General features: G+C 54.9%; 8 protein-coding genes across 8 annotated transcripts; 1 reads left to right on the top strand and 7 right to left on the bottom strand.

The window, feature by feature from the left end:
* Positions 1-1,766: 1,766 nt before the first annotated feature.
* On the bottom strand, positions 1,767-3,053 carry BU26DRAFT_569750 (uncharacterized protein; the record flags this gene model as incomplete). The annotated part of the gene is made up of 1 exon (XM_033833917.1): positions 1,767-3,053. The coding sequence occupies one exon, from the start codon at positions 3,051-3,053 to the stop codon at positions 1,767-1,769; it is 1,287 nt and encodes a 428-aa protein (XP_033678857.1).
* A 1,018-nt stretch (positions 3,054-4,071) lies between these two features.
* On the bottom strand, positions 4,072-5,084 carry BU26DRAFT_580999 (uncharacterized protein; the record flags this gene model as incomplete). The annotated part of the gene is made up of 3 exons (XM_033834484.1): positions 4,072-4,418; positions 4,494-4,768; positions 4,813-5,084. Coding segments are annotated over 3 exons (894 nt in total), but the record flags the coding sequence as incomplete, so codon positions are not given.
* A 202-nt stretch (positions 5,085-5,286) lies between these two features.
* Positions 5,287-7,177, bottom strand: BU26DRAFT_609168 (uncharacterized protein; the record flags this gene model as incomplete). Its single annotated transcript, XM_033835907.1, has 5 exons — positions 5,287-5,869; positions 5,917-6,585; positions 6,837-6,962; positions 7,027-7,113; positions 7,166-7,177. 5 exons carry the CDS (start codon positions 7,175-7,177, stop codon positions 5,369-5,371), a joined length of 1,395 nt encoding a protein of 464 aa, XP_033678855.1. The 3' UTR covers positions 5,287-5,368.
* A 536-nt stretch (positions 7,178-7,713) lies between these two features.
* Positions 7,714-9,307, bottom strand: BU26DRAFT_465402 (DnaJ-domain-containing protein). Its single transcript, XM_033825189.1, has 2 exons — positions 9,033-9,307; positions 7,714-8,983 (listed from the first exon to the last, which is right to left on the bottom strand). Exons 1-2 carry the CDS (start codon positions 9,232-9,234, stop codon positions 8,088-8,090), a joined length of 1,098 nt encoding a protein of 365 aa, XP_033678854.1. The 5' UTR covers positions 9,235-9,307; the 3' UTR covers positions 7,714-8,087.
* A 217-nt stretch (positions 9,308-9,524) lies between these two features.
* BU26DRAFT_534105 (cytidine deaminase-like protein) lies at positions 9,525-10,004 on the top strand (the record flags this gene model as incomplete). The annotated part of the gene is made up of 1 exon (XM_033831198.1): positions 9,525-10,004. The coding sequence occupies one exon, from the start codon at positions 9,525-9,527 to the stop codon at positions 10,002-10,004; it is 480 nt and encodes a 159-aa protein (XP_033678853.1).
* An 84-nt stretch (positions 10,005-10,088) lies between these two features.
* BU26DRAFT_580994 (cytochrome P450) lies at positions 10,089-11,941 on the bottom strand (the record flags this gene model as incomplete). Its single annotated transcript, XM_033834483.1, has 4 exons — positions 10,089-10,520; positions 10,589-11,020; positions 11,126-11,845; positions 11,894-11,941. The coding sequence occupies 4 exons, from the start codon at positions 11,939-11,941 to the stop codon at positions 10,173-10,175; spliced, it is 1,548 nt and encodes a 515-aa protein (XP_033678852.1). The 3' UTR covers positions 10,089-10,172.
* Positions 11,942-12,186: 245 nt separating this feature from the next.
* Positions 12,187-13,665, bottom strand: BU26DRAFT_523422 (DUF1295-domain-containing protein). Its single transcript, XM_033830045.1, has 2 exons — positions 13,037-13,665; positions 12,187-12,970 (listed from the first exon to the last, which is right to left on the bottom strand). The coding sequence occupies exons 1-2, from the start codon at positions 13,371-13,373 to the stop codon at positions 12,300-12,302; spliced, it is 1,008 nt and encodes a 335-aa protein (XP_033678851.1). The 5' UTR covers positions 13,374-13,665; the 3' UTR covers positions 12,187-12,299.
* Positions 13,666-13,830: 165 nt separating this feature from the next.
* Positions 13,831-19,334, bottom strand: BU26DRAFT_523421 (uncharacterized protein). Its single transcript, XM_033830044.1, has 4 exons — positions 18,822-19,334; positions 15,057-18,732; positions 14,430-15,006; positions 13,831-14,376 (listed from the first exon to the last, which is right to left on the bottom strand). Exons 1-4 carry the CDS (start codon positions 19,024-19,026, stop codon positions 14,026-14,028), a joined length of 4,809 nt encoding a protein of 1,602 aa, XP_033678850.1. The 5' UTR covers positions 19,027-19,334; the 3' UTR covers positions 13,831-14,025.
* Positions 19,335-19,450: the final 116 nt, after the last annotated feature.

Below are 19,450 nucleotides of genomic sequence, written 5' to 3'. Positions count from 1 at the left end.
GAAACCCCGGATATGTGCGCAATCGCCGTCATTTCCTTCACCGAGGTTGTTTTGGGGGTAGGCCTGAGGTTCCAGTACCATTGCATTTGCTGTCGCTGTCCGGAAAACCAGAGCTAGGGCAATCGCCAGCTCTGAAAAGAGAAACTTGGCCGCTCGGGGTTGGCGGAGGCGTTGACTTGGGTACGATGTTCTTCTAGCTCCGATTCCGACGGAAGACCGCAACATGTCAAAACGGGCTCCTTAACTGATGGTGGAACACTACTCACCATGACGAATATCTTCCATATCCTCAGAGAGGGCGAGCATGCAAGATCGCTATGCCGTCCGGTACGGTATCCTTCAGTGCCAGCAGACGCTCTGTTGATAGGCTCGACGTGTGTTACACTGTGGTGCTCTTCGACCGCATCGACCTCCAAAATGAAAGGAAATCCTATCGCGAATTAGTAAGTTAGCACCACAATCTACTCCAATAATCCGTTTAGAGCCGAATTCGTCTTCGCGATGCTTGTAGCGTGGTCCATTCCTCCTTCGTCAAGCGATTCCCAGCCAGACTGGTAATGCTCTGGTTTCTCCGGAAAGGGGCCCGCACCACGTCCACAGACGACATCTATACCGATAGATTCTATTAGCTTGTAATAGGCGGGTAATACCTGGATCTAGCAAATTGGAAGGGCCAGCAACTCCAAACAGAGCGGATACTTGTATCGCCAAAAAGCAAGCCGCGCTAACGGACACGCTTGAGAAGCGCTCGAACATGCCGCGGTATGCTTCATGGGAAGATGCCGAATATCGCCCCGTACTGATAATCAGCGAATTGCATTGAAATCCGTCCTTATCAGAGTCAACTTCGTTTACTATCCCTCCCCACAAGCTACGTTTTCAGCTTTGCGGCACTGCTCTTCTTTTGCCCCGGGTTTGATCCCGTCTGGATCAGCGCCATGCTCTCCCTCAGAGTTTCAAGACTGAGGCCCGGAACTAGATTCTGGCCCGTGGCGGACTGGTTCGACGTTCGCTGAAAGATTGCTCTCCGCGTGGACGTCGGATTGCTGGTGGTTCTCCTTTCTGGATTGGACGATGGAAATAAAGAAAGAAAGGACAGGAGGAATAGAGGAGTTGTGAGCGGGTTTAGTGTGTGTATATGCTTGATAATCATCGTGTGTCGAGATGAAGGGATGATATTGGGCGGAGTGGCTGCTGTCGTAGGTTTTGTATGTCTCCGCTTCGGCTTTACCGGACGGGAAGGCAATGATTTTTCAAGAAGGCCGGCAGGTGGATGGCTGGGGTAAGCGCTCTAGCTGTCCATGTCCTTGGAACCTGCAACGAGCCTATGAAAGAACCCGAGAGCACTGAGCATGCATGGTGCTTTAAACCCGTTGCTCACTCATGAGTTTTCGTATCCAGGCGGGCCTCATATAAGGGGACGGGAGCAGAGGAAGCTGGTGTGGACCTACAACACGGGAGAAATTGCACCCCAAAACACAGAGATAAGTTTATATTTTCGAAAATATCATTCATTCCGTAGCCGCAGTTGATCTTCTACAAACAAGCGACGACGAGAGCGTGTGGCTCTATTCCAAGCCGGGTTCTATTCCCAGCCTCTAAGTATCTATTGTTCTTTTATTGTAAACATGAAAAAGACATCTGCTCGACGAGATACGCGAGACCGAACGCGACTCGTGCGAAGTAACATCAACCACATTCTACTCCTCTTGTACTAACCGTCTATGGCGCCACACCGTGCAACATCGCCGTGACACACATGGTGCCTAGAGAAACTGCATGGCCGGCGTTGGATGGAGCGACATGGAAATAAGGGTCGATGCTGCTTCCAAGATGTCAGCATCGGTTGTCAGGGAGTCAGTAGTGACAACACGGGAGTTCTCACCGTCCTTCTCCTTCGCAACGGCGGAGGCGTTCTCAGAGTCGCTCCACTCAATGGCTTCTTCCTCCGGATGGCGAGTTGATGAACCATCGACCTTAACGACAACGACTTCCTCAGCGATAAGAGTGGTCTCACCTTCTGCGTCGAGGACGTCCTCCGCGGCGGCGGTGATAGTCGCTGCTTTAGAGTCAACCACAGTGGAAAGAGAGCATTGGCCGATGGGCTGCTCACCGTCTTTTCCAGGCGTCACAGGCTCGGCGGAGTCAGACTCTTCGGTGGAGAGCGTGGAGGAAGACGCGGGGCTGTCCTGGGTCGTCTCACACTCGACACCAGCTTCGTCCATCTTCGGTTCGGCTTCTCGTTTGACGAGAGTAGCCTCATCGGACGCATCCGGCATCTGCGCATCATCTTTGCTCACCAAGTCCGGGAAGTACTTCTTCCAGTGCCCGATGTAGCGCTTGTCGTTCGCCATATCCTCCTGGGGGTTCAAGACGTCCTCCTCGACACCCTGCTCCGCCAGCTCCTCCATCATCGCCTTGTACTCCTCCAGCAACTTCGGCGTAATCTTCGGCCGGAAGTAGTCCCCCGTCTTCCCAATGAGCATATCCTCCGCCCGCTCCTTCAACAAGCCAATAACACGAGTCATCTTACTCACAAAGGCATTATGCTTGCGGGGCTGACGAGGCTCCGCCTCAACACCATCCCGATCCGTCAACACCTTCCCGACGAAGAAGCCATTGAAGTCGTCCAGCACATCCTTCGCCTTCGGCACCATGAGCCCATGCTTCATGCCCTCGAGGATCAGCAGATGGAAGTACAGCTCCAGGAACGCCTTCTCGTCCTCGTGCCACATCGTCACCGTCTTGGCCTTCAGCCCCGCGCGTCCGTACAGCTGGTTGCGCCAGCTGTTGATCTTGGCGATGTCCTCCGCGCTGTCCCAGTCGATCTGCGAGTGCACTAGCTTCTTGAAGTGCAGCTCCTTCTGCTTACCGGTCTTGGTGTCGTTGCACAGCATGTGCAGCATCGCCGTGTTTTTGACGCCAACGACGGCGCGCGAGCGCGGGCCGATTGGGATCAGCGTGCTGACGGCGCCGTTGGGGCCTTTGCGGGCTTTGGCGGGGCGTGGCGAGTCGTTGCTAGCTGAGGCGGCGGCTTTGCGCTTCGGCGGCATGGTGAGTGAGCGAGGGTGCGAGGTTTCGGTTTCGGGTCGGGGTGAAAGTGATGAGAAGAAGCTTGGGCGGGCGTAGAGAGTTGGCGTTTTTGGGTATTGCACTCGTGATGTTGGGAGTTGTGCGGGTCGGAAGGAGAGAAAGCGGAAGGAGCTTTATGTTTATATAGCTCGTGGATGGGGAAGGCGCGAGGGTGGAGGCTTGGCATTCTGTCGCAGTTGTGCGTAAACGTGAAATTTGTTGCGGGGATTGTTGGTGAATGGAGTGGTGCGGGGCTGTGTGTGCTGAGAGGAAGGTGTGCTGCTGTCGGTGTTGTTTTGTTACTAAGTCTGATAGGGGTTGGGATGGAATGTTCGGACATTGTGAATAAACGAGCACTGCAAGGAAAGGGGCGGAGGGTGGTTGTTTCTGGTCCGACATTGCGTATTTACTGACATACTTTAGCTTTGATGATATACAAGATGATTCGGTAAGCGATTGCATTGAGAACTTTCAGTTGAAGAGACGGGCGGTATCCGCTGAGACCTTGCGCCGATGCTGACGATTTTGGAGCCCTTATGACTGAGAGCTTTTAGAGGATGCTGGATAGTCGTTGACGGCTTTCTCTGGTCTAGGTCTTCGTTTTCTTTGTGGCGTTGGTAATGATGTGATTGCTACCTCGAGCTAAAGAGTAATGAATGAGTCTTCCTCACTTTTTGATAGCGCTCTCGTGACGACGTGACTGTTACATGTGCCGACGCCCCTCAAGCTTGGTTATACCATGGTGGTAGGTATGTCCCGATAGATTGCATGCGTTCGTCCCCCAGAACGCGATGTCAGGAACCGATCAGCGTGGACAGTGGGAGTCAGGTACCATTGGAGTGCACGAGTGTCCGCTCGTAATTAAACTAGAACCCCGGGGTATGTATTACATATGACAGACAGAAAACAGAGAACAAACAATATGAAAGAGACAACCGACAATCCGAAACTTAATGAGAGTATAGTCGACACAATCTCCGCGGCCAGGAAAACAGTGACCTACTCATACCTACTGGAAGAATAGTCCTCATTAGACCCATGCCCTTCGCCCAGTACTTCCTTGGGATCCGGATCTTCGGCAGGGGGCTGCCAATCCTCCTGGAGCCAATGCTTAGAACCATCTTCCTTCAGCTTCACAGACCAGAACACGACCGGTGCATCGTAACCGCCGGGGCAGGGCACATCCTCGCTCCCCGGTTTATCACCCTCTGCCCATTTCGTCCTCTTGCACTTTAGGCTCTCTGGTGTGCCGTCGTACCGGATTTGCCAGACCAGCGCATTTGTGCGTCCGAACCATGGGTCTCGAGGATGCTCAAGGATCAGGAATGGATCCTCCTTTATCGTGTCTTCAAGTTATTTTGCATGCTGCGGGTTCTTTTTCCACCACTCTGCACCCCCGGCTCTGAGCGCGCAGGACGAACATTCAGCGACTTTAGTGCCGATCCGCTGATCGCACTCCTTTCCTCGCTTCTCGTCACGGAATCCCTCTATCTCTTTCCTGTTGAAGTGGCAGGGCGTTCCCAAGAGACATTCGTCGCAGGCATTCCGGCAACCTTCGTCGCAAGATGCGTTCAGAAACCACAACTTCTTTTCAAAGTCGGGTAGCACTTCGGAATGACGAGCTCTATCCCTAACTCTTTTGCTGCCTTGACAATGTCCGCGCCTTTCTTGTACCCCCGTTTCTCCAGAGCATATGCTGGGGCTACGTCAAGCCACACTGCGCATCCAGGACAGGCCCACCAGCCCTTGATCAAGTCGACGATGAAATTTGTGTAGGATGTCGGCGGTTTGCTTTTGGGGATGCAGCTGTAGTCGATAGATTCTTCGCGTAAGTAGACTGAGGGGGGCGTTTTAGCGCTGCTAGGACTGGCCTTGTCGGAGGGCGCTGATGACATGGTGTGTACTTTCTCAACTGGGGTTTGCTTTTCTTCGCTCGGAAACTGTTCCGGAAAGAGTAGGTGCTTGCTGGGTCGAAGGATGTGAAGTATGTGTAGGAAGAAGGAAAGAAGCAGATTAGAGAAGCCGCTTTATATACCCATGAGTCTTCTTCATCCCAATTGAGTTCACGCTCTGACTGAACTCTGATTCATATATGAAGACTCACACATAAATCACAGTTCGCCATCCAGTGACGCACCGTAGGTATGACTGAGGGACCGCTTGACTGTTCGACTCGGAGTATAACTTTCAACGCCGCGACAGGCGCACGAAGACCTACACCATGGAAGGCTACCAACGACTATCCATCATCGCCTGAAGGCTCTCAGGCCCTCAATGGCCATACCAGCCCATCTATTCACTCAGTGCCCTCCTTGTCATCCTCAGCAGCAGACTGCTCAACCTGACTCTCCTCCCTAGCCTGCTCCCTAGCCTGCTCCCTAGTCACGGTCATGCCATGCATCTCGATCTCCCTCTCAGACTCCCTCCAAGATGTGAGGTACATCCCATCCTCTATCGGCCGCCCCATAGATGTCAACACGTGCTTGCACATCTGGCGCATCCAGAACCAAGCGGGAATCTCGCCGCGAAGCGCCAGCACGCGCAGCGTCGGATAAGGTGACATCGCGGCATAGACGCAGATGTTGTGGTACATTGGCCCGTTGTTGATCACGTTGTTCCACATAGCGTGCGCGAGCTCGTTGAGATGGCCCGAGACGACGGGGTCGAGCGGCGAGTAGGGCAGGAGGTGGGGGTTCCTGGCAACGGTGAAGTTGGTGAGGCTGACTCCGACCTGCAGTTGGGTTGACATGGGGATCGTGCCGTTACGGGTGCCCGGCGACTGGGTGAGGTTTCCAGCCTAGAAGATGTTAAATGGTGAGGCATAGTGGTGAGGAATGGACTTACGCGGGACTGAGGGGACGCGGTTGCGTTGGAGCCGAGCGGCGACCGCTGCGGAAAGGCGTTCGAGGTCTCGAAGACGTTGGCTCTGTTCATGTTGGACGTGTCGAAGGCCGCATTTGCTCCGTTCATTTCGCCTGCCGCAATCATGGTGTCCGTAGCATGTGGGCTTGTAACATTCATGTTTCCGCCGTTCAAGTTGTCTCCGTTCGCGTTCGTTCCACCCATGTCCGGTGTAGCGGGGGCATTCGCGATGAAAGGACTAGCAGCTTCGTTGTTCACGTTCGACATTGCGAAGGGATCGTAGGCCGTGTACGGGTACCGGCTCGTATTCAGTAGTTCGAAGGGATTGATGTGAACTGCGTACGAGTTGTTGTTCTTTCGCTCTAAGAACCTAGCCCCAGCTAAGCTGAAATTATGCGGTTGCTGCTGGAGTGAATGTGATGGAGCTCGACTGAGGTACCAGTTACCGAGGGGATTTGGGACTACCTCGTTCACCGGATTCCCTCTCACCTGAGTTGGGTGCTCGGTCTGCTGCGGCTGCGGCGCGATTGGTCGATCGAACTGGGAAGCCCTCTTCAGAATCGACTTCGGCTGAAGTTTAGGGCTAGAGTTGTCTGCGGTGGTAGATGCTGTCCGAATAGTGCTAGGAGAGGACCAGTGCAGAGCCGGATCCTGGTAGCGCGTCAGTTTTGGGTGTCCTTGGAGCGCTTACCTCGACTCTTCATGTCAACGAGCGGCAATGAATGCCTTCTCCTGCGTGTCCTGATCTCCCTTCACTCCTCCCCATCCAAGTACCGCGTGCCCAGGTGTCCTCCCTCCCATCCAAGTCCCTCCCAAACCTCCACTCAAACCAATCGGCAAAAGAAAGAATGGCAGTGCAGCGGCAGCTTAAGAACTTCAGCAACAGCGAAGCAAATACGTACCTCATCATCAATAGCCTCTTCGGGCTTATTATTCTGCTTCTGTATAGAAGCCTTCGTGCCCAGGATGTTGGCCCTTAGCTTTGCCCCCTCTGGTCCCCAAAACTCATGCATGGTTAGTTTTGTCGGCTATCCGAAGTTAGTGAACCCGCTGAAAGACGTAGAGGTAAGGGTAGTTTCCAGGGACACATACGTCAGGAGTATGCTGAAGCGGCGATCTCTCCTTCTCTGCCACCGGAGTGCCGAATTGTGGTTGGAAGATTCTCTCTCCGGCGGAGTCCTGTACCATTGTAAGCATTCGCTTTACACGAAAGACCGCTTCGCATCCTTACCTTCTCCGGCATCCTGGGTTTCTTGGGAGTGTCCGCCATGACCCCACTATTCGTCTTGTTTCGTGTTGTGTCTTGTTCGCTGCCGAAACGTTGCTGATGTTGACGCGAGAGTTGTTGACGGACGAGCGAGGTTAATGCCAGCGACCGCACAACAGGTAGCGGCGTGCTAGTGAAAGCGGTCTCGAGGGCAACGGGAGGAGCTGGAAGTGAGCAAAACGTCCTGTTTCGCACGTGATTGTATTGGCGTCCATGGAAGGCGGTGGGATGGGCGAACGTTTGCCCACCGCCTTAGAGACGGCAGCTGTTGCTTTGGTGCTGGGAGCGATGTGCTCGAGCCAACGTCTCTGCCCGGAAGGACCCAGAACGGTTCCCCGAAACCTATCTCCGTCCCCGGCCCTCTTCCAGGTCCTCCTTTCAGGCTTACTCTCGGTGTTGGGAGCGGGCACAATGTTAATAACAAAGCCCAGTATGCGGTGTCTTGAAGAGACGCCAATGGGCATGGCAATGGAAAAGGAGGTGCTCAGTGTCAGCCATCTGACATTGATATTGCTGTTACGCCCTTGACGGCAATCATGGGTGGCACGCGCAGAACTTAAAGAAAAGAGAAAGAGAGGCACGAAACATGATGAGTTCTTCAGAAATTCGTGGCCGAGAGGAACAGAGGAGTAGAACGCTACCCTCGCCACCATGTGGAGTATGAGAATGACTCAAGAGAGAAATTGTTATGATACCACCTTCTGTGACCGAGCTTAACCATTTATACCCATTGCCGAGTGGCCCTCGAGCGGCCAGGTACCGAGACACCACGCTTATGGAAGACGCCGGAGGATTCACACCTTAGTGCCACTACCCTTAGCGCCACTGAACCCGAATATGCCTAGCAATAAAAGAGATGTGCGGTCAACAGAGCGATCCCACATTTCTAGGCCTTCGCTTTAGCGCGCGCTTGACGTCCTCGAGCTCCGCCGCGCCGAGGTTTCTTAGACTTGCGCGGGGCCTCCTCTTCCTCTTCCTCAGACTCGCCGATATCGTCCTCTGCAAGATCGGCCTCAATTTCGTCCTCGTCTTTCACCTTCTTGGCACGGCCGTTTGCCTTCTGCTTCTTTCTAGCTGCTGTGGCCTCGAACATCTCCTCTGGTGGCTCTTCCATTGGTGTAGCTCTCTTAGCACCTCGGGACTTCGGTGCATACTTAGCTTCGAGATGATCGAAGAAGTTGCCGGCACGAGCCTTCTGTCTCTGCTGAATCAACGCTGCTAGGTCCCCCATACCACCGGAGTCCTTCTTCTTGCTCTTCGGCTTGCCATTGGCTTGGCCAGCTGCTTCTTTCTTTGCTTGCCGCTTGTCCCACTCCTCCCTCCGTCTCCTTTCGGAGTCTTTCGCCTTTTCACGCGCAGCATCGTTGTTGTCGCGTTCATATGCTTCGTATGACTCAATCGTGCCTTTCGCAATCTCCTCGTCGAGAATCTGTCGGTAGCGGTCGTCGTCCACAAGGATGTCGGACAACATCACCGCCCCGTACATGGCGTCCAACCGTCCGTTACACTTGGTGTAGGCGTTCAGCAAATCCCGTCGCTCCTCGGCGCTGCCCTTGTACTCATTCGCAAACCTGTTGATGGACTCCTCATTGACGACATCTTCCCACTGCCGGCGGTAGAACTTGAGCCAGTCGAACTCGTCGTCATCCTCGAGCACTTCAGCGGTGCTGCCGGTGAGGTCGTAGCGTTTGCGGCGATGGTCGTCTGAGAGTACGGCGTAGGCGAAGGCAATCTCTTGAAACCTCTTGTGGGCGGCTTCCTTCTCGTCTTCCGACGCCTTGTCTGGAGGGAATTAGCGTTGCTCGTGAGGATAGAAACGGCTGGCGCATACCCGGGTGATGCTTCAACGCCATCTTGCGATACGCCTTCTTGACATCATCGGCAGTAGCCTCGTTCTCCAGACCCAGCACCTCGTAAGGATCGATAGTCGGCGGGCTATCATCATCCTCCATGTCTTCCTCGTCGTTGACGAAGGGATCCTCCCTAGCTTGTCGCTCCTCTTTTTCTTGGAACTTTGTGCTGTGTCGTGCCATCTTGTGGGAGTGGTTGTGGATGCCGGGTGGAGCGGTTTGGCAGAAGACTCAGGACGCGTTGAGGTTGAGAACGCGTCGCGTCGAAAGGTGAGGTCGGAGTTTAGGCGGAGATGTGGCTGGAGTGAAGCTATGACCATCGCACCGCCACCGCCTCATCTACTTCTCGTCCTTTCTGCTCGACTCTTTCACCTTCACTACTCTCACCCGTCACCATGTGTCTCCAAACGCCTGAAAGCGGGGGTCTCCCTCAAGCACCAAGCTCAGTCGTTTATGTGGATCACAAGGCCCTCATGTGGGAGGCACTGGACCAAGCGAAGCAATCACCACCCAAGCCATCAAACTACCGCGTCGGCGCGTTGCTCGTTGATGGAGACACCGGAGAGGTTATGGTCAGGGGCTATACTCTCGAACTCGAAGGCAACACCCACGCGGAGCAATGCTGTCTCATGAAAGCCGCCCAAGCTCATGACCTACCCGAAGAGCGGGTCGGCGAGGTATTGCCGCCAAACACTGTCCTTTACACTACCATGGAGCCTTGCAGTATGCGACTGAGCGGGAATCTCCCTTGCGTTGACAGGATCATCAGGACGAAGGATGCAAATGGGAAGCCGCTGGTCAAGAAAGTGTATCTTGGCGTCAAAGAGCCGGAGAAGTTCGTTGGCGAGAACAAGGGCAGGGCGAAGCTGGAAGAGCATGGCATCGAATGCATTCACATCCCTGGGCTTGAGAAGGAGATATTGGAGGTCGCTACAGCTGGGCATGAGAAATAATCACATTGCCGCAAGATTAATTCGGGAAAGTGGTAAAGTAAGCGAGAAGAACAGACAACTGGAAACGCGGAGCACACCTCGGGAAACGCCTCTGCACAATTATAAGAGATGCACCCGTGCCAGAAAGTCCATTTCCTTGAAAACCAAAGCTCACCAGATGGCCGTTGGTCATGCCATGTCCCTCTCGCTCAAAACGACCTCAATGGGTTTCTTCTCCACCAACAAAAAGGTCCTTAACTCTTCCCACCTCAACGCCCGACCCTCCCTCTCCTCAACATCAAACCCCCACAGTAGCCTCGCAAGACACAACCGCATCTCCACCCACGCAAGATGCTTACCCAGACAAGCTCGCGGCCCGACGCTGAACCCCTGTACCGCAGCCCTATGGTCGCGGTAGAAAGGGGACGAGGGGTCAGCAGTAGAAGACTCGAGCCAGCGCTCCGGGACGAACGAGGAAGGCTGGTGGAAGAGAGAGGGTGAGCGGTTGAGTGCGTATTGCGATATAGAGACAGCGGTCTAGTGGACACGGACGAGGTTAGCGATATGATGAGAGGAGGGGAGAGAAACGGCGGAAAGATGCTTACACCGCCCGGTATCCAAACACCACAAACCGTCTCCCCGCCCTCTGGCACCCTCCTCGGCAGCACCCACGGCACCGGTGGACACAATCTCAACCCCTCATTAACAACTGCAGTCAAGTACCCACATCTTTCCTCCACCGCGCTCAGCGTGATCTCGCCCTCATCCGCGAACGCAGCCCGCACTTCATCCACTACAATCCTTCGCTTCTCCGGAAGCGCCGATAGGTAGTTCAGAACACCGCCTAGCACTGTCGCCGTAGTCTCGCTCCCCGCAACCGTCAGGCCCGCGAAGGAGTAGTAGATTTCGTCCATGGACATGCCCGTGCTTCCGTTCTCTTTTGCTTCTTTGAGGAGGTGCGACATGATGTCTTCGCGGACGACTTCCCAGTTCATTCTGCGCTGGACGCGGTCGACGACGTGTTGGAAATGGTCTTCCTATGTATCCTGTATTAGCTATCTTCCTCTCTCCCTCCATCTCTTCCTCCTTTCCGCTCCGATACACAGAGATGAAGTTAAGCGCCCCGTAGCAAACGTACGTACCTGCACCTTCCTCAAACTCGCCGGTATACACCACTGAAGCACCCAATCCAGCGCCGGATAATACTTCGCCGCATTAACAAACGCAATCCCCTTAACATTATCAAAGATCAGCGTAATCCACGGATGATACCGCCCATTCTCCAGACACCGAAAACTCTCTCCAAACCCCAAGTCGCCAAACACATCAAACGTGAGGAAATTGACCCAAGGAAAAACATCCACCGTCACTCCCTTCCTCTTATCCGGATCCAGGTCTGGGCCGCCAGACGAAGCAGCGTGCACTCTCTCACGCAGCCGTTCAATGAGCAGGCTCACGTAGCGCTGCACGACAGCCTCCTGCATCCGCAGCGCGCCCTTCGTGAACCCCGGCGTGAGCGTCTTGCGCATGCGCGCCCAGTCCCCCACGTCAATCGCGTTCATCATGCTCTTGTTGTTCGGCGTGCTCCACCACATCGCGTCCTTCAAGAACTGGCGCTTCCCCTGCCGCGGCTGCATGATCTCGGTCCACGCATCCGGATGCGCGAAGGCGACTTCATCCGGCGCGATCCGCATGATGGGTCCGTATTTCAAATGCAGCTTTTCCAAATCGTGGATCAGAGTGCCGCGGAGCAGGCGGGCGAGAAAGGGCACGCGGGATGCGGACCATGAAGTAGGGCCGGGGATTTTGGAGCTTGAGAGTGGGTGGAAGAGGATGTTGTAGAGGGCTTTGGCTAGGGGATACTGGGTCGGTTAGTGGGGTGTGGGGTGTTCTTTGGGGCGACAACGTACCAGGAGGAGAGTGAGGATGGTGGTGGAAAGTGTAGGGAGGGGGAGCATAGTTAGTGCGGTGTGCAGAGGTTATTGGTCTGATATCTTGGTATAGAGAACATGGTTGACACGCAGCTGATATAGCACCATAAGAACATCAATCCGGTCGAAGTCGGCCGAGAAGAGTGACGCAGTTTCCATACGCGGAATTCCGTTTCTCGTCCTGGTCGTGGACGCCTCATAGTAGCAGGGGTCCATGTTCACCCTAGTGCACGTATGGTCGGCGATACTAGCCGTCATGTATGCTAGTGCTTCTCGCACGAGAGTCAAATAGCCATCTCTCTCATTCGCGGAGCTAAGTCTCGAGACTTGTGTCTTGAGTACTGAGTAATGAACCTGCTCTGCTTACGGACTACACCCTCATGGTCTACCACAGTTTCGGTACCAGCATCGGTGTACTCTCCTTCCACGCCTTGTAATCCCTCCTATCTCCAAACTTCTTATCATACTTGTTCTCGCTCAGCGGAATACCAGATACCTTGAGCAACAAGAACGCGACGAAGGCCGGCGACGCAGCACACATACCAGCGACAGCCACCTTGCCTCCCAGGCCGCCCAGTCCGAGCCCAAGCTGCGCCGAGTTTCGCACGAGCAAGCCGCCGGCAGCCATAGCGATACCGGTCCACAGCGTGATCTCGCCGAAGTAATTCGGGTGCCGTGATTTCGACCATAGTCCACGCGTGAGGAATTCCTCAGAGTGCTTCTTCTCCTTCTTTTCCTCGCTCCACTGGCTCTTCTGCTTGTCCGCGATGACCTCGAAGCTCAGCCCAAACACAAACACGGCGAGGCCCAGAATATCCGTCCAGTATGGTCGAGCGGCAATCGCCTGGGGTATACTGCTCGTAACGTTCTGAAGCCGCGAAAGCGCGAATGCAGACCTCGGAAGCGAATTCGTCAGGATGACGGGGAGGAGGCAGAGCGAGACCCACATCGCCTGCGCGAAGAAGGCGGCGTAGAATTTAGCGGGCGAGCTGCGGATGTTGTCGAAGCGCGAGTCGGTGCCGTCGGAGGTTATGCGTTTGAAGAGGAAGGAACCCACTGCATCTGTGTTAGCAATCCGTTCTGGTCGTCTCGTCTGGAGCGTTGGTGGGGAATAGGACGTACACCTCGTAGCCCACATGCCCACCGCGGCGCTCAACACCGCCTGTCTCCACCACCAGAGACCCTGTCCCGGCGCCGGAGCGCTCAAGTACTCTGCCAGCCCTCCAGTTATCGCTCCAGCGCTCCTGGCTCGCAGGTACGGAAGGAATAAGGACAATGCCGTGCACGAGAGGTACGTCAAGCTCCCGCTTAAATCGTAAAACCGCTCGGTTTGGCCCGCAATCGAAGGCACAGCGACAGCGGTCTGAATCCCATAGGCAAGTGCGACGGAAGGAACCAATGTCCGTAGAAGCGGGGTGCGGAACGCGGTTGCGCGGAGGAGGGCTTGTACGAGTGTCATTGTTGTCGTGTCTTACGGTGGGATGCCTAGGTAAAATGGGGTCAATCAGGACGAAAGTTAGTCGGGATGGGTGAGATCAAATCGGCACTTTATGCGTCAAGAGCAAGTGCCGGTTGCGTGACGCGCTTCCATTGTTGCCTTCACATGTCGCGCTGCAGTTTTCGAGATGCTGAAGGGCGTGGACTCGCGACCGGAATCGATGGCGTCACTTCCGCGGGAGCCCTGCCAAGCAGCCCGCCAAAATGGGGGAATCCAGACCGAAAGACGTCAATATCTCTGTGTAAGATTCCAGAGTTCGTCCGACAGTGTCCGCGTGCTCCGACGTTCCTTCTGGGCATCCATGTTGCTTCCAAGGTTCAAGTAGGCCAAGACTGGCCAAGACTCTCACGCGGGTCGAAGCACCAAAGGGCAGTGAGAATGCATTTATACAAGTAGACTCGGTGCCGGAGCTCAGACACCGAAGATTCCCCCAAGAGCATCGATACAAAACCCACGCTCCAAGTGGCCTGCTAGATATGTACTCCATGAACGCCAGGCTAAGGCATACCGCACAACTTCCCACCGAAGCATCAACAACGAAGCATGCAACCTCTCTGCAGACTTTAACTCAACCAGAATATGTGAAAAGGCCAGTGTCAGAGTCGGCGCAAAGCTACCTTCTGAACGCAGCTGTCACCTCATTCGGACCCCAATCCATCTCCACCTCTCCAGAGTACACATCTTGATTGATGCGGATAGTGCGATCGTACACGTCGCTGTACTTTTTCTCGCATTCCTTGAGCACCTTGAAGACGAGATCGCGGCTAATTCCCGGGTCATCAGCGTCGCCAAAATGCTTGTCGACTCGCTTCTTGAGCGCTTCGATGCCCTTTCGGACCTCCTTGGCGTCGTATGAGTGCACGAGCTTCTTGAAGACGGAGCGTGAGTGTGATGAGCGCTGTGCAATCGACTGTGGACTTGCGCCAGCTTGGGAGAGCAACGTCTCTGTCGACTCGATGAATTCCTGGGTAACGTTAGCGAGATGACGCAAACGGGGGGATGGAGGCTATTGCTTACTAGAAGTTTTCCCAAAGGCCGCCGGATCACAGCGTCGACGTAAAGATCCATATGCTCCTTCATTTCGTCCTGAGCCTTGGCTTTCCAGTCGAGTAGGACGGAGTCGGTTCGCGCATCAACCTCCTCAATGTAGTGGTTCATGTTCTCAATGAGCAGGATGTGGTAGTTTAGAGCTTCCTTATCTTCTGGATCACCCTGCCCTTGAGTGGCCATGACCGCAGGCGACTCCTTGGCGATCACCTTCAAGCTCTCAAACATGGCCTTGTTGATCTTCTGATATGCGTCATCGACCATACGCCTGATCTCCAGTTGATCGCTCTCGTCGGCAGCAGGCAGCATGTTTTCGATGGCCACAGCGAAGTGAGGGAATGTTTTCACGAAAGCAATGACTCCTTTCCTCTTCTTGATCTTGACCTTAGTATCTTCAATAGCGCGTATCTGTTCGTCAACGAAGCGTGTGAACAGGCCTGTCAGCCGTTCGTGCGCCTTCTGGAGATTCCTAGTGAGGAAGTCTTGATTTGAATCTTCAATTTCGACGAGTTTCCGGTCGACCGCACATAGAATACCAACTCCTTGCCTACACCATAGTCAGCAAAACATTGCATAGCATATTTGATCAGCACTTACAAAGGATCGGCCTTGATAGCCCAATCTACCAGGGTTTGGATCTCCGTCGGCCAGAATGAGAAAATATCTTCCATGACATCGGCGACGCGTTTAGCCATCGCCCTGTCTGCCTCAAATTGCTTTCGCACCCATAGATTCGGTCCGCGGCGTTCCCCAGGAGGCGCCAGACTGACGGCTTCAGGAAAATCTACGGAGTCGGTCGAGGTCGCATGGAAGAATTCGGTGACGAAATTCTGCTCTGTAAGGAGCACGGGACCGATGTCCTCAAGGACTTTGGAGAAAACGTCGAACGCGAATAGCTTCCCGTCTTGTGCCTTGTTTGCTTTGTGCTCCTTATCTCCAGATGCTGCACGGAGTCCACGAGCCAAGGTCTGACTTCGCTTCACGGTAAGCTTCCTGGCGGCTCCAGTGATGCTCTCCGTTTCTTTTTCTTGGGTGGTGAACAAGAGATCCTGCTCGTCGCCAGTAGGCTTGCGGGCAAAGCGCTTCCATGATAAGATGTTGTCACGAATTTCGTCCTGGTATATTAGGCCGGCCTGGTTCTGGTACATCCGCAGCAAGGCATCCCACGATGCTCGGTCGATCTCCTTAGCGAAGAGAATGAGCGGACTGAGCATCCATAGCATAGTTCTGCCTGCGTCATGGGCTTCGACATTCGCCCTGGTCGACGGCATTGCAGTTCTATCAATATTAGCCAGCGCGTCCTTGGTCTGCAGGAAAGCGGCGCCAAAGGTTATATCCATGTGCTTCTTCAGCCGATCCAGGAACATTGCGCCCTCGTTGAGATAACGATCTTTCTTTTCTTGCAACGCCTGCATCGACGCGAGTTCGCTATTGCCAAAGCCAGAGTTGCTGGTGATCTTGTTGAGATCGCCTGCGGTGCTGCTTCTGCTGCCTTTGATAAAGGTGGGGTCGATAGTAATCAAAGCCTTGTAGAGGAGCACTAGAGACATTTCAATAGCCGCTAGTCCCTTCACTTTACCGATAGGTGCTCGCCGCAGCGGTTCGAGTTGGTCTGAAGTAATAGAGATCGTATCAACGAGTTGCTCGAGCTCACTCTGCAATAACCTTTGGTTGGCCGTTTGGACTTGCAGACCCTGACTCTGCGCTTCAATGAAGGCGATGTCATCGTTTAGGCTGCTTAGCTCGACATTATACAATGTCAGCAGGCCTTCTAGTTCGTCGCACTCTGCAATAGCCCTATCAAGCATCTTCTCCACGGCTTCGACACGATCGTCCTTTTGCTCTAGGTGGCTTAGCCAGCTGCCCGCTTCAACGCGCGCAATTTCGCGCTTGATGTCGGATTCCAATGATTCAATGTTCTTAGCCGACAGCTCACTGCTTCCCCAACCGAACTCGGAAAGGGCTGTTTCGAATTCAAGTCCGCGACCGTCCAGGATGCTTGGATCAATTCCAAGCTTGGAGAGGTTCATGATTTGTTGGTTCGACCGCCGCTTCTTGCGTCGCACTTCCGCCTCAGCCTCGGCTTTGGCTACTGGCTTCTCCGGACTTGGCGAGCGAGAAGGTGGCCTCTCCTCTACATTTGCAGGAGGGAGGACTGGGGTTGGTGACAAGGGGCTAGAGACCTTCACCTCAGGAACGACTTCGGTAACTATAGTCGGACGCTCCTTAGATGTCCTATCCGGCTGAGCTTTGGGTTCCTGCTCCAGCTTCTTCTCTGCTTCCTCCTTAGGCGCGGGTCGCTGGGGCACAAAGACGCCGCTGATGCCATCCGGCTCTTCGGACGTTTTTGTCTCTTTGGCAAACAATTTAGCTGCGGCCCCCCCAGCACGAGGTTTGAAAGCACCAGCAGCAGCGGCAGCCTTGCGGAAAGCACTTGCCGCGTCGGCTTTGCCTATCTTCTTTTTGATCATGGGGCCAAGTCCGGGGCGATGGAGGACTTCCTCATCCTCTTCGGTAGGAGAGAGAGGCTTCACTGCTGGGGCTGGTTCTGCCTCTTGCGAAGCTTGCTCTTCTGCCGCACGAGGCGCCTCATTCGGCTCTGCCGCCTTTGGTATCTGTGGAAGCGGAGATGTTGGTGGCGGTGGAGGCTGCTGAGACTGAGGAGGCACCATCGTGCTTTCTGGGGTGTCGACTCTCTTTGGCTCGGCGCTCGGCACTGGCTCCTGGTACGCTGTCGGCTTAGGCCTCTCCGGCATCTCTTGAGGCCTCCTCCTGGGTGGAACTGGCACTGCTGGTGGAGGGGATTGTGCTGGGGTATGAAATTCCGTATGCGGGCCGCTCTCTTGACTTTCCATGCTACGCTGTGACTGTTGCGATGGACGGGCTTCCATCATAGGTCTTCTTCTTGGGGGTACCTCTCCCGGGACCTCCTCGTAACGACTAAAAGAAGAGCTCGCATTGCTCTGGGCCGTCCCCGGCCTCAAGCCCCTAGGGGACGGATCCCGCCTGTTGGGCGAAGGATAGCCGTTTGGTCTCCGTTTCTCACCGGACGCTATGCCCAGTCCCGCGCCATCAAAAGACGGTTCGTCTAGTGACTTTTGCGACCTTTGTGACCGAGCATCTTCTGGAAATGACGGTCTTCCTGGGCTAAGGCTGGGCGGAAGGGACGAAGCACTGGCAGTGTCGGGTGTCTTCGGGCGTCCTGCCAAGTCCGATCTTGACGACTGCGGGCTTAAACGCTGCGATGGCGCTGGAATGGGCGGCATTGGAACTGGCACAGGCTGCAGCCGCTCTCGGCTCGGAAATGAGCGCATGCTCATATTGTCTCGGCTAGGTGGAGACCGCAAATTTTGTTCCATAGACGGCCGTGACCGTGACCGTGAACCATCGCCAAACTGCGCTGGTGAAGAAGGCCCTTGACCTGGAAAGCGGGGAGACTGGGGCATTCGGCCATCTTCTGGACGCCCGGGTGACCCTCCGCCGCGTGTCGCAGCTCCATCCCTTAAATTTGACATTGAAGGTGGTATCGGTTGTCGAGGCCTTCTATCGCGCTGTTGTTCATCTAGAGGAGGTGGACGCCGTTGGGATTGCATGCCCTCGCGGCCGCGCGACAGCGGGGCTCTCCTATCGTCAGCTGGCGATGGTCGCCTTAAGTCGTCTTGTGAGGGATACGTTTTCGGCGGAGGAGCACCAGACCTAGCCCTAAACTGTTTGTCAAAAGCCTCATAAGGCTTTTTATCATAATTTGGGTCCTTTGCCTTAATAGCCGCCCATTCCTCGTGGGCAGCACGAGCTTCGGGGGTTGCGTATTCAGGATGCCCCTCGGTGAGGCCGTTGAGCTCGGCCGGGCTAAATCCTATCAAGAGCGGATATTTCTCGTTGGTATACCTGCTGTAGATTTTCACCAGGCTGCCAATGAAGAACTCCTTCTCTTTCGCGGTGGTAGCCTCCCAATAATAGGGCTTGTTAATAGTAACAACGAAGCCGCTATCCCCAGCCCAGCTCTTCCGCTGAGCCTCTTCTTCAGTCTGAGGAACCAGGTGCACGAAATTCTCTATGGCGGAAAGATCATACATTTCCCAGGACTTGCCAATTGAAAAGCTACCGTTTGCATTTTCTCGCGCTTTGTGCAAAACCACGGCGGTGGTATTCTTGACCCCAATGATGATGACTCGAGCTTTCTTGTTGCTAGGATTTGAATTCGGCGGAGCGGGCGATTGTGGATAGGCGGCATCCTCTCGTATGCGGATATGGGTAATGTAGGATTCCATAACTAGCTTGAGTCAGCCGTAGTTGCGAGCTCTAGGGACGAAACAGAAAGAGGACAGAGTGGACATGGTGTAAATGCATTGAGAGACATACGCTGTCCAGTTGCGTCGAGTTTGGAGAAGCAACTTTGTGTGATTCGCCGCCGCTCATCCTCGAATCGCTCGGCTCGCGATCTTGCAGAGCTTGAAGATGAAGGAGGGCCCCCGGGGGCTCCAGGCGGACGGCGGTTCTCATTGCTGGGTCTCCGCACGCTCCCTGGACCGTTGGGGTAGTTGCGCGGTCCGGGGCTCCCGTCCATGGTGCTTCACGGCGAAATCAGGAGCCTGGATAGAGTCGTCCCCGGCGGCGCGCAAAGGTAGAGAAGGCGATTAGCTGTCCGATGCCATTAGATGGTTGTGGGGGGCATGCAGCATGCGGCTATGGGGTGTGAGAGATGAGCTGCAGTCGCGGAAGCAGTCGCAGCAGCAGCCGTGAGTGATGAGGCCCGAAACGATGGAGCAAACGGAGGCCGCGCCGGAATCGGAAGCACACCTACGAGGCGTGTGGTGGAACAATGCGGGGCGGTGAATAGCGAGCGCTGCCGTGACAGTCGGGGCAGGAGGTGTGGTGTCGTGTATGAGACGGCCACGGACCGCTTCGCAGAGGTGGCACGGCCGGGGCCCTGGTCGAGGGTGCCGCTCGTTTGGGCCTAGCGTGCCCCGCCACTGCGGCTGAAATACTTC

This window comes from Trematosphaeria pertusa (genome assembly GCF_010094035.1).
Source record: "Trematosphaeria pertusa strain CBS 122368 unplaced genomic scaffold BU26scaffold_16, whole genome shotgun sequence".
NCBI classification, from domain to species: domain Eukaryota; kingdom Fungi; phylum Ascomycota; class Dothideomycetes; order Pleosporales; family Trematosphaeriaceae; genus Trematosphaeria; species Trematosphaeria pertusa.
Note: the sequence above shows the minus strand (reverse complement) of the source record. Positions and strands in the feature narration are given on the sequence as shown.